Source organism: Dunckerocampus dactyliophorus, chromosome 1 (genome assembly GCF_027744805.1).
Source record: "Dunckerocampus dactyliophorus isolate RoL2022-P2 chromosome 1, RoL_Ddac_1.1, whole genome shotgun sequence".
Lineage (NCBI taxonomy): Eukaryota > Metazoa > Chordata > Actinopteri > Syngnathiformes > Syngnathidae > Dunckerocampus > Dunckerocampus dactyliophorus.
In genome coordinates, this window is record NC_072819.1 from 43,428,231 (window position 1) to 43,443,898 (window position 15,668).

Sequence of the window (15,668 nt, forward strand, 5' to 3'; positions counted from 1 at the left end):
AGTCATGACAACCAACAACCACACTAATAAGAATCCAATTAAATAATACTGGTAGATATACAGCCGCACGGTGGCCTAGTGGTTAGCAGGTTGGCCACACAATCTGAAAGGGCTGTGTGGAGTTTGCATGTTCTCCCCGCGCATGCCTGGGTTTTCTCCGGGTACTCCGGTTTCCTCCCACATTCCAAAAACATGCATGTTAGGTTAATTGGAGACTCTAAATTGTCAATAGGAATGAATGTGAGAGTGACTGGTTGCTTGTCTATTTGTGCCCTGCGATTGGCTGGCGACCAGTCCAGTTTGTACCCCGTCTCTCGCCCGAAGTCAGCTGGGATAGGCTCCAGCATAACCCCGCGACCCTAATTAGGCTAAGCGGCATAGAAGATGGATGGGTGGTAACTATACAACTTTGAAAGCTGCATATTTGTGTGTGGCACAAACATCCATATAAGAACAAAGTAAAGTGCAAAGTATAAAACTCTGGACTAATACAATCAGTGATATTATAAACCGGGCTTATTCAGCATGTCACGCATGAACGCAGCATTAGAAGTATTCAAGGAAGACTCGGATGAGAGGCGAAACGTCTTGTCTTGTCGCAATCGATTCAATGCCCTGAGAATACAATAACCTGGATGAATGGGAATATTCACAGGCATAAAGACTCATAACCCACACTTTCATTGCAAATTGCATATTCACAATCCAAAGGTGAAAGTTAATAATTCCAGACCTGGGACATGCTGAGCTAGCAAGCTTGTCACTGTGTGGAGCACGTCATCACTCACGCGCCAATATTCTTATCGGCAGAAAAGCAGATACCAATATGAACCGATACCTAATATTTATGCCAATTTCTGTCGATAATATAAGCGGGCGCCCCATCCTCACTTCAAATTTTTTCATCATTGCAAGACCAGCAGGTCATCCATTCAACATCATTTAGCGGTCTTTGTTTTGAATTAACATTATTGATTTGCTTAGTCAGCCTGTCCGCACTGGTTAGAATGCAGACACGTGGGTGGAAGGGGCCACCTGGTAAAGGGATTGGTAGGCTAATTATGCTTCTGCTATTAGGTTATCTCTGCCAGCTTTGCTGAATGACATACGCACGCACACACGCAAAGCTCCACGTGCTCCACACCATGGCTCAGGCGATGACACCATTAGCCGTGTGCGAGTACATGTGCTTTACTTCTTCTTTCTCGCGTCACCTGATCGCACGTGTTTGTTTTTAGCAGCTCATAGTGACGGCTTGACTTCTGAGCTTAAATGGGCCATTACTTTGAGACAAACATTTGCGATGCCTCATGTTTTGACATACTGATGTAGCCTTTTAGAAAAAACAGGGTGGGTGTTTACCACGGGTACTAAAACAGGTGGTTCAGTAGAGCTCATGGCACTTTAGGATTCAGGTTTGCGGCTCCTCGTGGGGGAAGGGCTTTCTCTTTCCTCTCTCACATTTTTTATAATTAATGACGGATTTTCTGCACTTTACCAAACAGCAAGCTGCACTTTTACAAGCATGTGTTGCCCGAAATGTATTTCTCTCCTCCTCTTTCACAACATCATTGAATTGATTCAAATTCAGCTACAGCTCTACAATTGTGACTGACTATTAGAGTTCTACCTTGCCACTCAATACTTGGAGCCAAATAGGTTTAAGTGTCTCTTGGTGGCATCAGCCGCAAGACATCTGGCACCCTTCATCATCACTCGCACGCATGTCAGGTGCGACCAGATGGAGGCCCTCTCTTATCGTGCAAGATTTGGAGCGTTAACAAGACAGTCTGACACGTGCCGTTAGACTGAAGCAACATTATCAAATCAATCACCATCTCCTCCTTTGCTCAGTCAAACAAGATCAGAAAGATGGTCGCTGACAACCCTTCTTCTTACCTTTGACTCTGCGCTACAGAACAGCCAGATGGTAGAGCTCCAGAGGAATCAGCTGCGTGATGACATCAAGGAGTACAAGTTCCAGGAGGCTCGTCTGCTGCAGGATTACACGGAGCTGGAGGAGGAAAACATCTCACTGCAGAAGCAGGTCTCCGGGCTCAAACAGAGCCAGGTGAGGAGGCAGCAGTTTTTCAGGCTTTCATATTGAACATAAGCAGCAAAAGAAGTGCAAACACTGCAAAATTGATATGGTGATAAAATTTTGCACACAGACATCTTGCTATGTCTTGCTTCTTTGTGAAGCATTAAGGGAACAAAGACGAAAAGACATAAATGGTTCAGGCTCGATGGCAAAAGGGGCATCAGCTATGTAAATAATAAATAAATCAAATGTAAAGCAGTACATTGTATGTAAATAATAAATAAATCAAATGTAAAGCAATACATTGTAATCCACAAATGAACTTAACAAAGACAAATGCCATGTCTCATTTTCTTGCTTCTCGTGCCATAATTGCCCAGGTGGAGTTCGAGGGTTTGAAGCATGAAATCCGTCGTCTGGAAGAGGATACACAGTTCCTGAACAGCCAACTGGAGGATGCCATCCGCCTAAAAGAGATTGCTGAGCGTCAGCTGGGAGAAGCCCTTGAGACCATCAAGACTGAGCGTGAGCTGAAAGCCTCCCTGAGGAAGGAGCTGTCCCACTACATGAACATCGGAGACACGCTTTACAACAGGTAAGTGAAGCGCAACAAGACTTGATTCTCTGAATGAATTCCAATTGGTATGTTCTCATGCCATTATTTTACCCACTGCAGTCCTCTTAGCATCTCTCTGGACGGGCTTAAGTTCTGCGATGATGCCACCACTGAACCAAACAACGACGACGCTCTGCATGGATACGACAACGGCTTCAGCAAGCTGCCCACCGACGACAACCGCATGTCCAAGAAGGAAGAGCTGTTCCATCCAGCACCCAGCCTTGTGGACGACCTGCTCAGCGAGCTCAACATCTCTGAGATCCAGAAGCTCAAGCAGCAGCTGATGCAGGTTAGTGTTCTGACCATCCGAGATAAATGAATTGTCTTTTGTGTTAAGTTCACATTCATATAACCTAAGATATAAGACCATGCACCTAAGATGTAAGATGTTCAGGTAGATTCACAATCCACACACACACACACACACACAAACACACACACTCTCCAGACTGTTGAAACAGTGGGTGGTGTGGCACCAGTGGACCTGCCATCTGCTTCATTGCCACTAAATGAATCCAACACTATGCCTGAGTGATTACCATGGTTACCAGGCGGCATCTGTATCTGTTTTGGGGTGGGGTTTTTTCTCCTCTCCTTTTATCAAACACATAATTGTCTGCTTTTCTGACAAATAGATTCTACTTCAGGGTAATGGTAGGGGACCTTGAATACAATTACTAATACATTCATTCATTTTACATTTTTCATTTTAATTAAAATTACTAATTAAGCACTGCAAAAATAAAATATCCATTTATTCAACAATAAAATATTTTGAGTTAGATCATCTATGTAACATTTTGACGTAGATATCAACTATATGTAACTCAAAATGTTGACAATTTTGAATTTTCGTCATGTGTCCATGATACTTTTCTCTTATATACAGATCTGCTTTTAAAATTGTGCAGTGGTCATATCAGCACAACTGTGTGCATGCATGTAAAATGACCCACATGGGTTTGTGCCAGCACTGCACAGTCGATGTCCTCCTGACTCTTAGTATTGGGCTACTGGGCCTCACAAACCCTGTCAACATAAGCGATAGTGACAACTAGGTGACTGTTATCCGCTCATTTATTATGGTTGCTTTTTTCAGAAGCATTGGCATTGCCTAAGTGTATCCAACAATATATAAATTTTTTTTTTTCAGATGGAGCGTGAGAAGGTCAACCTGCTATCCACTCTGCAGGATTCCCAGAAACAGCTGGAGCAGGCCAACGGTGCTCTGTCAGAGCACCAGGAGAAGGTAAACCGCCTGACAGAGAATCTCAACGCCATCCGCAAGCTTCAGGCCAGCAAGGAGCGCCAGTCTGCCCTGGACAATGAGAAAGAACGTGATAGCAATGAAGATGGAGACTACTATGAGGTGGACATCAACGGACCGGAGATCCTGGAGTGCAAGTACAAGGTACGTTGAGTGTGAGAGGTTAGACAGAACAACGTAAGGCCGCGTTTAGCTACCTTTATCTTTGCCTTTTTAGGTTGCTGTGTCAGAAGCTGGAGAGCTGAAGGAGGAATTGAAGACTCTAAAGGCAGAATACCAAGCGTGTCAGTCGCGTTATGAAGAGGAGCGCACACGGCTGGAGAACGATGTCACTGCACTTGGAGAGAAGCTGGCCTCCCTAGAAAAGACAAGTGGTCTAGAGAAGGAGGAGAAGGTCAAGCTGGAGAAGGAGCTGCGCAAGGTGCGTTAAAACTAACTTCGTACTGAATGGGGACTTGCAATTGGCTGGCTTTGTCAAGTCGTTTATTCTCCTCATTAATGCATTTGTGTCACTCTGCCATCAGCTGAGTGACGTGGCCGGTGAATCTCAGGGCAGTCTGAGTGTGGCTCAGGATGAGCTGGTGACCTTCAGCGAGGAGCTAGCGACCCTCTACAACCACGTGTGCATGTGCAACAACGAGACCCCCAACCGCGTCATGCTCGATTTCTACAAAGAGGGCAAGGGTGGGCGCAGCAGCCCAGAGGGACGCGGTCGCCGCTCTCCCATCCTGCTCACCAAGGGCCTCTTCCCAGAGCCTCTAAAGACCGAGCTGAGCGATGGCACTCCATTACCTGGCTCCTCCCTGCCTTATCCCGTGTCTGACCACCGCCGCGAGCCCATGAACATCTACAACCTGGTGGCCATCATCAGGGACCAGATCAAGCACTTGCAGTTGGCCGTGGACCGCACCACCGAGTTGTCACGGCAGAAGGTTGCCTCTCTGGAGCTCGGCACCGTGGCCGACAAGGACAAGGAGGCCTGCATGGAGGAGATCCTCAAACTCAAGTCCCTCCTCAGCACAAAGAGGGAGCAGATTGCAACTCTGAGGACTGTGCTGAAAGCCAACAAGCAGGTCAGTCGATCTGTCTTTCATTCACTGTGGATATCACTTTCAGACCGTTCAATATCCCAAACATTTGTCAGTGTGCCTTGAAGGACAGAAACAGGACATGAGGGGGTAGCTATTTCAAGGCTTTTCAGCTGTTTGAGAAAATGCACTGCAGATCAGGTCTGTAGCTCACATGGATGGGAGGCAGCAGTCTTGTGTCAGTTCCACATAAAAACCGAGGGGAACTGAATATACAGCCACTTTTTTTTTATGTGTGTTGCAGCCAGAACAAAGAAAGGACCCTTATTTCTTAACCACTAAGAAAAAGCATCCCTTATGACTTACACATGGCAGAATATATCATACATCTATCATATATGCAGTCTGACCACCCTGATTTCTTTCCATCTCGCTGCCGCCCGCAGACAGCTGAAGTGGCTCTGGCCAACCTGAAGAGCAAGTACGAAAACGAGAAGGCCATGGTGACGGAGACCATGATGAAACTGAGGAATGAGCTCAAAGCCCTGAAGGAAGACGCAGCCACCTTTTCCTCCCTCCGAGCTATGTTTGCGACACGGTAAAACACAAAATGACAACAAAAAAATGACTAGCAGTAAAATTAGTTTCAACAACCATACACACTTTTTTCAGGTAAAACGAAGGTGTAATCCAGGAGTGCTCACACTTTTTTAGCCTGCGAGCTACTTTTTAAAATGACCAAGTCCCAAAGATCTACCTACTACTATAAATATAGAAAGCATATATTTACTATATTTATTTTTTAAAAATATGAGTAGGTATTTATGTAGGTCATACATGTATACCAGCACGCACTTTCTCAGCATGCAAGTACAAGTCAAAATGATCTACCTCTTTCTATAAAACATAACATATACAAAATGTAACCAGTAAACTCTGAAATTCTATTGTAAATATTCATGATTAGTATTTCACATTCACATTTTCAAAGTTGACAGGTAATCAAAGTAGTTGCTGTCATAATTCACTTCAATATGGACATAAAGATAATTACACATAACTCCTATATAGCTGTGTACATAACCCGAGTACTAGTAATATGTCAGTCAAATTAGCTATGTAACGTTCATTGGGGCACACAGTTCATGTATTACATCCAGTTAGCATTTGCTATCAAACATTACCGATGTACGAGAATTTAAAATGATGATGAAAAAGACAATGCAGCCGAAGTCAAGGCAACATATTGAAAAGGTTTCACCAAGGGGCACATTTTTAATTTCGTCATGAAATAATAGTTTAAGAAGCGAATGTGTAGAAAACACTGATTTCTGTAGTAGAGTTCATAACACGCAGCAAAGCCAGTAAACAGTACACTTTTTTTCTACGCAACTCACCGCTACAAGTGAACAGATAACTTTTGTTATAGATGTAGACATCTTACCGCAGAGTTGGTTCATCCATAATCACAATAACAAAGATGAAAGTTGCATCTTCGTGTGTAGCTTGAAACGCTGCGGGGGAGCAAGCGCGAATCAGGAGGGGAGCTTAACGTCAGCTGACTGATGTCATATGACGACTACTAAGTGACGTTTACGCGATCTACCCAAACTACCTCGGCGATCCACCGGTAGCTCACGATCAACGTAATGGCCACCCCTGGTGTGATCCTTGCTTGTGACACATCAGATACATCTTTCTGCTGTTAGCCTGGCATTCAATGATTAAGAAGGATGCTGCTTGTTTTCTGGGATCAGTGGACACAAATAATACACGATGTAAATATGCACTATGGGGAACAGAAGGTGTATAATCTGGAAATGGTTTAAATATGTCACTCATGTTTTGTTTTTTATCTGCGTGTGTGAAAGGAGGGGCTCAGATGGTCCATTGCACTCACTAATCTTTTCGGATTCCAAAGAGAAGCCGGTCAAAGGTTCTGCATATAATCCCACCTCATTTTGGTCTGGATTACACATAGACCCCTTTACTCTGAGTACTCCTGCTCTGTTTATTTACGTCTTGCATCTTGGCATTTTTACATCTGAGTAGTTTCGAACTTCTTTATACCCTTTTAGTTGGTTTTACATGACCGGTTGAGTCGTGTTCTCTTCATAAGTGCACTCCCATTCTAGTGAGCATCATGGCTGACCCAGATGGCTGCGCTGAGATGCTGAGACAGCTTTCTGTTTCACATTTAAGACTACTCTTCTACCCTTAACTCAACTCAGGCAGAAATCCAAGGGGGAAAGATGGTATTATAGAGTGAAGCTGACCACTTAGTATCCGAATAAAGGGTGGTGTGAGTGTGAATGTTGGCAGATGGCAGCAGCATGTCTATGGAGTTCTGAGCCAAAGTTAGCAAGATCTTTGTTGTCCGTCTTTGTTGCTCTTCATCATGTGTTTTGCTTCTCCAAAGAACCTCCCCTAATGACATTATCCGTCAGGCTCCAGTTCTCTCCCAGTGGTCTGTTTCCTGTGCATGAATTATAGTCTGTTTACGTGCTGCTTATATTGGTATGTAAATTCTGTCCTATACAGCATGAGGTGAGGATGGGGGACTGTGTTAGAGACTAGCGGTTTCCCACACTCGTCCCTATTGTGTCCCCGTCGCCCCTTCCGTACTTCTTCACTACCAAACACCCGCTTCTCTCACCCCCTAGAGAAGAAAGAAAGGCAGGACGCCTTCGTGTGTTGTTTTCACCATATGGTAAAATTTCTGACAGATGAATTTCAATGAGAAATTGTACAAGTGTATTATCTTTGACAAAGGGAAACAGAAGGGAAAAAATGTGTATTTTTTTTTTTATTCAAGTGTTTGTACATGCCTTTCTGTCTGCGCTTGTGATTGTGTGTCTTTCCAGCTGCAGCTTCTGGTATCCTGTTACCTCGTGCGTCTTAACATTCCTCAGATATGTTGTCAGAACAGGCTCCCACCGAACAGTCTTGAACAGTCTTTCCATTAGCCCGAGTCACTTTCTTCCCTCAACCTCAGTCAGACCCGCTGCCCTTTTTTGTCAGCCTTGTTCTTTCTCACTCTCATTCAATTAAACCTCCTCCTCCACCCTGCTCTTTGAGGGCAACCGACCGTGACCAATCAAACTCCAGACAACATAACTACTGTGTGTGTGCGTGTGTGTGTGTGTGTGTGTGCGTGTGTGCGCGCGTGCACGTCCGTATGTGTCCATAGGTGATCCTGAATCACGTCTGCATGACTGATGCCATACTTGAGGGATGGTGTGACGAGTAGATCATCATCACATGATGCTTAAAAGTTTGTGAAAGATGTGAACGCGCCAGCCGTTCCTCTTAGAGGCAACAGCCATCCCTCGATCATTGTGCCTCACGCTATGTCACAAACACAGAAAGGCTCCCATTGTATCCCAGCCGTCCCAAGAATAGACTCCTCGGTTTTTCCCGGGAAAAACCCTCTCTTCCCCCCCACCCACCCCTAACTGGGGTCAACTCCTCCTGCCACCACCCGGCCACCCAACCACATCATCACTAGGTTTAATGAAGCAGCACTAATCCCTTTTGTTTGGGTGTGTGCCCCACTGGGAATCAAACTGCACACACAAGAGGGGAGGGGCCAAGGTTATGTTTGTCCAGTGGTCTGTCAGATTCGCACTTTCAAACGCGTGCAACGCACACGCCGCGGAAACATTTGGGCATGGTGTCTCTGTTTTGAGATGTTGCCCTCGAAATGTTTTTTTTTCCTTGTTTAAAACAACAGCATCCTTTTGTGCAAATGTAACTAATGAGTGGTTAGCAGCAGTGAAAAGCCGCCATGAACAATTGACTTCTCCGTAGCATTCGCACAATTTTGACAGTTACAGCTACTGTCACTGGTATACAACCATTTGTTCCTCTTGCAGTATCTCTGTGCTTTTGGCTGATTTTTCAGAGCAGTGAGACGATAGCAGTGAAGGAAATAGAAGGATGAGGCAACCATAGGAGCCGGTATTAAATAAATGGCTCCTCCCTCCATGGAGGGGAGTCAGACCTTGAGGAATGTCACTCAGACCACAATTGTCTCAGTCAGTCAGTCGACATGTTCAGCTGACACGCAGTAAATTGCACAAGTAGGCAACTGATGATATCTATATTTATCTGTACTGTACAGCAGAGATCCCCAACCCCCAGGCCACAGCCTGGTACCAGAGATAACATAAATTAGATCGCTATAATGTATGAACTCTAACCCCCCCCCCCCCCCCCCCCCCCCCCCCCCAGGTCCGCGGGAGATTTGTGGGAGCACAAGCCGGTCCATGGGTCAAAAAAGGTTGGGTACCCCTGCTGTACAGAATGAACTCAAAACCGAAACCATTGAAATGCAACACAAAGGGGAGCAGTGAAGTGTACAAGCGTATTCAAGAGTCAAAATTGCATGCTGAGTACAATAAATTCATGCATGTTGGCAGGTCTGCACGAATACTGAATGTCCTCCCTGCCTCTCACGCCCCCCACTGACAGTTCACCGCGCCCTTCCCAGAGGGGGCCCGCCCCACTATTTCAGAAGCACTGCCATAATGCAACATGCACACAGTCACATGGGATTGTTGTTGTGTCCCACATAGATGGTAAAGTGTGGCAGTAATATGGTGTCACTTCTACTTGAAAAGTTAAGATGAGGTGTGAGTAGTTACACCCCAGAGTGCTGAACAACGTTCATCTTCAATTTCATGTCTTCAGCTAAGTTCTTGTTCAAGTGTCACCCTCATGGTTAAGAAGTTTGTCGTCGCTTCTTAATTTGAAACAGGCGGTATGCTGCATCACATTCGTGGGAAGAGTTTGGGAGAGGTTCTTTTCTTTTTCCAGCCTGACTGTTCCTCAGTGCATCAAGCATGGTAAATAAAGTTGTGGTTGCAGGAGTTTGAAAAAGGCGTGACCCTTTTGGGATTTTTCTACTTTGAGGAATGGACAAAAAGTCCCATGACACACTGCGGACATGAAAATGTAGATACTACACTGGATAATCTGGAGAATGAAAGGTCTTTTCGCTGCAAAGAGGATACCAATCTGTGTATTTGTCAGTAAAAGGGAAAAAATGTCTGACAATGCAGGAGCGGTGTAGGCACTCATGGCTTACTGGCGCCCCCTGGTGGTGACACAACGACCGCTGCTGGAAAGTAATTTTGAGTGCAGTGTGCGTCGGTGTTGTAAGGGCTGACCAAACGTCCAGATTTCCAAGGACATGTCCTGTTTTCACCTTCTGGCCTGGCCCATCTAATTTGTTGGGTTTTTTGTTTTACAAAATGATTACAATGTCCTGGTTACCATTGCCGCTAAATTGACGGGCATTAGGGCACTCAGAGAGGGTGCCGTGTGGGTGGCTATTTGAATTATTGCCAAAAAGCCAAAGAAAAAGCAAAACGTGCACAGAGTTAATCCTCTGACGCTTCCCCCGTAGAAGTCTCGTAAAGTCTCATGCACAACGGCGGTTCAAATTCCCAAGGTCTTGCAACTTTTGAGGGCAAGCTCCAAAACATTCTAAAACATAAATATTTGACCGTTTTTGAACGTTCTTTCGTTGGAATTTGTATATTTGGTTAAATGTTACATTTGTAATACAACCACTTTTAATCAATATAGAGAAGGCATACTTTAAATATATCAAAATTATAAGCCATATCATTGCCGGGTGGAGTGTCCTGGATTTTGGTAACCAAAATATGGTCGCCCAGTAGATACTGTTGATGACAGCGAATGTATGCACTTTTCAGTACAGGTATAAGAAAAAGTCAAACATTCATTACCCCCTGGTGGTGAATTACCAGATATTACTGATGCTAAATGCTAAAATGGTTCGCTCCCATTGAATCGGTCTATGTTTTTTCCCCTTGTAGTTGTGACGAGTATGTCACCCAGCTGGAGGAGATGCAGAGGCAGCTGGCTGCAGCAGAGGATGAGAAGAAGACCCTCAACTCTCTGCTGAGGATGGCCATCCAGCAGAAGCTCGCCCTGACCCAGCGCTTGGAGGACCTGGAGTTCGACCACGAGCAGACGCGTCGCACAGGCAGCGGCGTTCGATCCAAAACCCGTGGCAAGGCCTCTGCCAGCACCGGCAGCAACCCCAACGTAAGTCAGGGTCTCACCTGCACTGGCCTGGGCCAAGCAGAGCACACCAATGCCATGCCCAGCGGCATTCTTGGAGGGCCCAGCGTCTTCTGCAGCGAGAAGTACAAGATCTACTGCGACTGAAGCGGCTGCAACGTCTGCAAGGGACTGCTGTGTACAGAGGGGAGGGACCCTCCCTGCAATAGTGTTAAAGAGCCCCACTCGCTCGCTTTGCTCCCTGGCCAGCCTGCGCTCCTCTAGGGACTACTGTGTGACTAACCATCTGCTTGTGTGTGCTAGTGTAAAGGCTTGGGAAAGCACAGGTTGTATGTACAGTGTGCATTCGACGTTTGGACTGTAGTAGACATACATGGCATGTGGATTTTAGGGCCCTGATGATATTCAGGGGATTTTGTGGATATTCTGGGTTGTCTATTCTTTCCGCAGTCTTTGTGCTGTACGTATGAAGTGCAAGGTGCTCTTTGTGCTTCAGTCCTATGCCTCCTGAATGTGTTACTTGGCAACAGTAGCACATGACGGAGATGATGGCAGAGGATGATGTCCAAATATGATATCCTTTGCTCCATCTGATGGCACGGGTGCTCCTTTCGACAAAAAATCAAAGCTCAGCTAACCGCTGTTACATGTTTACAAGAAGATTGAACTCAAATATGCAATCTCCACCTGTGTTCCTGCCGGGGGAGCACAAGTTACGTCGACACAAAAAAATCTGAAAGTTTTTTTTTATGATGGCTGTAAAGGAGCACCTGTGACGGCAGCTGTTTAATCTTTCAAGTTAAAGCTGTGGCGCTAGCGCAGCAATACGGCTCAGGCTCAGTAGAAATGCATGGCTTTGCAGCTGTATGAGCTTTTTAAGTGCTTTTCTGTTGTTGGGTATACCGCAGGGCACTAAATTGTCAGCGAGGAGTTAGTTTGTGCTCTGAAATACAGGAGGACTTTCCAGTGTGACCCATTCCCGTTGCAATGGATCAATAGAGCCATATAAGGAGGGAGACGGAACATTTGACAAATCTCCAAAACCCAAAATAAGTGCGCTTCAGCATAGGTGCCTCAGGTTCTACCTTCTGGCAGAAATCCATTTATTGACTACTGTGAGAAGAGCTACGTTATAGTTTTGAGTAAGAAGGCTTTTTTTTTTAAAACGGTAAAAGAGCACAAATTCTAAAAATTCAAACCTGGATAATAAATCTCCAAACTGCTTGGCAAAAGTGCCTGATAAGCCAAACACTTGATATATTTATCTGTTGATCTGAAGCCCTGCCCTTGTGTCCTACTTTTCCTTATCCTTATCTTTGTCCCCGCTGTCTTCAGTTGGTGTCTTGATGCTCTTGTCGCCATGACGACCTCCTCTCTCATAGATTGCCAGCATCCCCAACAGTAGACTGATGAAATGTCGGGTAACGTTTTTACTCATGTGTTTGGCCCCTGATAACTCACCTGGTGTGTGTGTGTGTGTGTTAACCTGATTTGTTTATACACCTTTTTCTCTTTGTTTGCCGTGTGAGGACAAAGCAAATCTTAGTAGCCAGAATAGCTTTAAAACCTCGCTGGGCTTGTGTTACGCAAATAGTTCAAGTAGAAGTGGGGCTTGTGTTTAATACTCTACGTACTGCTTGTGGATCATAGACACATTAGCTTTATGATGCAAAAAGCAGGGTTGATTTGAGGGATTCCTGCAAGATTGCGCAAACTTTGCAATTTTGTTTTTCTACCAATATATAATGAAGCTCTATATTCGTAACATGATCTCGTTCAGGTACCGATCTTGCAGGATCCCGCTACAGTATTCGCTCCTCACAAATGTAAAAAAGAGGGGGCGCTTGTTGGTTCCTCAAAGAGAGGGACGTCAGAGGTCAACCCTGCTTGAGTGTGCATCGGTAAGCGGCCGCTCACAGCATGGAGACGGCATGGAGAGCAACCTCCTCGGAGGTCAGTCGCTTTTAAGTTGACAATTCACATATCTCACGAGTAGGACAGTTTCAGTCTGTTTGCTTTGATGGAGAGTCGAGGAGGGAGAAGTACTTGTGGAGAAGAGAAAAAGATGTCTCGCTGAGACTTGACGGAAGGGGAGATGAATCTCCTGGTGACTTTCTTGTTCAACCACAAGATTCACATGAGTCGAGTCACCATTTCTTCTTGTAAAAGGCTCAGTTGAATCTGAGCGTCTGGATGTGACTTTTCCTAGAATCTCCCCTTTTGATTCGCACCCGCCTTTGCTTCATCTGAATTGGCGTCCGGCTTATACGGTGTCACGATAGCGTGTCAGCGCACAGGCTCCTCCTACCTCCTACCACTTCACCTTTACGTTTCACTACGTGCATGTCAAACGCGTTACTCATTAACATGTGTACCAGAAAGCACCATCTCCTCTGGTTTAGTCTGCAGATTGTGTGGCTTTAACGCCCTCACACGTCCAATACTGTGCTTTTGATTGGCTGATTCTAACCACCAATGGGAAACCAGAGGAGGTGGTATTGCTCCATGTAAATCTTTTTTTTGTTTTTGTTTTTGTTTTACTATTTTTAATCTGTGCACTTTCATACTATAGGATTATAAAAGACTATTATTAACCTGTAGGAGCGTGTGGTAGTACTATGGTTTGTGAGATGTTCAGTATAGCCCATGATATGTGTGTCCACAAACTCCACAAACCACAGATCTACAATTTCTGCATAATTCTAAAGCGTTTCTACATCATTGACTCATTTTTATCATATGTTGTGCTGTCATATTTATCTGTTATGTTCGTTCTACTGCCATGTTCGCTACAAAAATCCAGGGTGATCTAATTCTGGGGTTTTTCATGTATTTATTATTCCTAGGAATAGTTCAAACTAACTCGATGAAACTTGACAACGCTCTCCCTCGAATCGGTAAGATGAGTCTGAGGAAAAATTGAGCGATACGGCTTTTCCTAGCTTCTTACCGAGGGCGTTCCACTGAAACAGGATCACTGATGTTCAGAATTCTCTGCAAAAGCGACCATTAAATTCCAAATTGGAATTGTTTTATTCTCTCTTGGTTTATCGTGCCAAATCTTGGTACACCATTTAAGGTCGGACAGGCAAGCGGCCACTGCGAAAGGTGTCGATTTTTGGCCCGGGGCTTGTTTTTTTTGTTTGTTTGTTTGTTTTTGCTTTGTTTAGTTCTTTGTTTCTGACCAGTAGTGCCTTTCATTGTTTCAAGGGAGAATTTTAGACTAGCGCTTTTTGCTTTTTTGTCTTTCAGGGGGAGGGTTTGGGACTCAAAATGACTGTGAGCAGCAATAAGCGCAAAGGGAATTCCGCCCCTTTCTGCATGAGTGAGAAATTAGCTCAATAAATCAAGCATTGTTTTGAATTCTGCAGGTCAGTGATCCTCTCAACAAATTCAGGGGTATTAAGAAAATGTGTTTTTTAATCACACTTTAGGAACCAAAAGAAGTCCATTTGGCCTCCTGTTGTTGAACAAACAGCTCCAAGCATCTTTAGTGTTTGTGGAGCCGAGTGTGCTGTTGGAAACTACAGGCTATGTTTGGTGATGGTCATGTGATATCAATAGTATTATTGCAAAAACAAAAATGTGCAGAGAGCGCATTTTATCTTACTTTTTGTCTGTTTTTTTATTATTATTATTGAGTCTTTTTGTTTTTGTTGTTTTGTTTTTTTACACATTATCTTTAAGCAATTTGTTTTCAGGAAACAGAAAACGAAATTGGCATCAACAAGCGTGAATAGTGCCATGCTAGCCAGCGCTCGTTTGTTGAGGCGTCAAAGTTACTAATACGGAAGTGAACCTAACACAAAAAAGTGCAATTCTGACACTGTTCAAGAGAAAAAGATGTTTTCTGTTTGCTGGAAGCGACAGCATTGTGATAATTAAACTAGCTGTGCAAACTTGATACTGTTATATTGTGTTTCAGTATTGATCCATAATGAGAGTTTGATATCTCTATATGAAATAACTACTTCACCTGTACGATGGTATTTATTTGACTTGTCATGCAGTACTGTATTCTTATCAATAATGTGCATTATGATTAGTAATATTGATTACAGCTAAATGTCACATGCATGTTTCTCAGATATGGGACCTTTACACAGCAGTGAAAACAAACAGGTGAACTTTTTAGGGTGTTGGAAAATTGTGATTTAAATTAAGTGAAATGAATCTGATGTATTACTGCTGAAACTCATCCCGTGGAAAAAGTGTTTGGTTTGTTTTCCAGTAAGGGCGTGGTCTGAACTGTGTAAAGGTAGTCATGCTGACTAAATCAATAAATGTAACGCAAGTTGCAGATTGTGTCCGTGTTGGCTCTGTGTGTGTGTGTGTGTGTGTGTGTTTGTGTGCACATAGCTCCTCCACAGCAGCGGATGAAGGGTTAACCCAGCGAGTACGTGGTGAAACACAGCAGCGTGAGCGCTCCCAGACGGACCCTGTGCACGGGAGACCTTCCCAGTTGTGGAGGGCTTCAAGGATCACATTTCACACAATGCACTGAAACACTCCCACCATCTTCTCCCTTGCTCGCCTTCCTCCAGTTCTCTCCCGCTTCCCTCCTTCCTCGCCACCCTCTAGAGATACGCCCGCGCATTCATCCCAGTGAGTTTCCGCTGACCTTTGGTGCACTCAACACTTCCTGTCCAAGCCCTAGAG

At 44.6% G+C, this 15,668-nt stretch overlaps 1 protein-coding gene across 1 annotated transcript in view; it reads left to right on the forward strand.

Annotated features, from left to right (window-relative positions):
• The window catches only part of LOC129182572 (protein bicaudal D homolog 2-like), a 42,166-nt gene extending 26,844 nt beyond the window's left edge, over nucleotides 1–15,322 (forward strand). The window contains exons 3-10 of the mRNA XM_054778903.1: nucleotides 1,919–2,071; nucleotides 2,422–2,636; nucleotides 2,718–2,949; nucleotides 3,814–4,071; nucleotides 4,145–4,348; nucleotides 4,452–5,000; nucleotides 5,402–5,553; nucleotides 10,802–15,322. Coding sequence (XP_054634878.1) covers nucleotides 1,919–2,071; nucleotides 2,422–2,636; nucleotides 2,718–2,949; nucleotides 3,814–4,071; nucleotides 4,145–4,348; nucleotides 4,452–5,000; nucleotides 5,402–5,553; nucleotides 10,802–11,156 — 2,118 coding nt within the window. The 3' untranslated portion in view covers nucleotides 11,157–15,322. The remainder of the gene's footprint in view (nucleotides 1–1,918; nucleotides 2,072–2,421; nucleotides 2,637–2,717; nucleotides 2,950–3,813; nucleotides 4,072–4,144; nucleotides 4,349–4,451; nucleotides 5,001–5,401; nucleotides 5,554–10,801) is intronic.
• The last annotated feature ends 346 nt before the right edge of the window (nucleotides 15,323–15,668 follow it).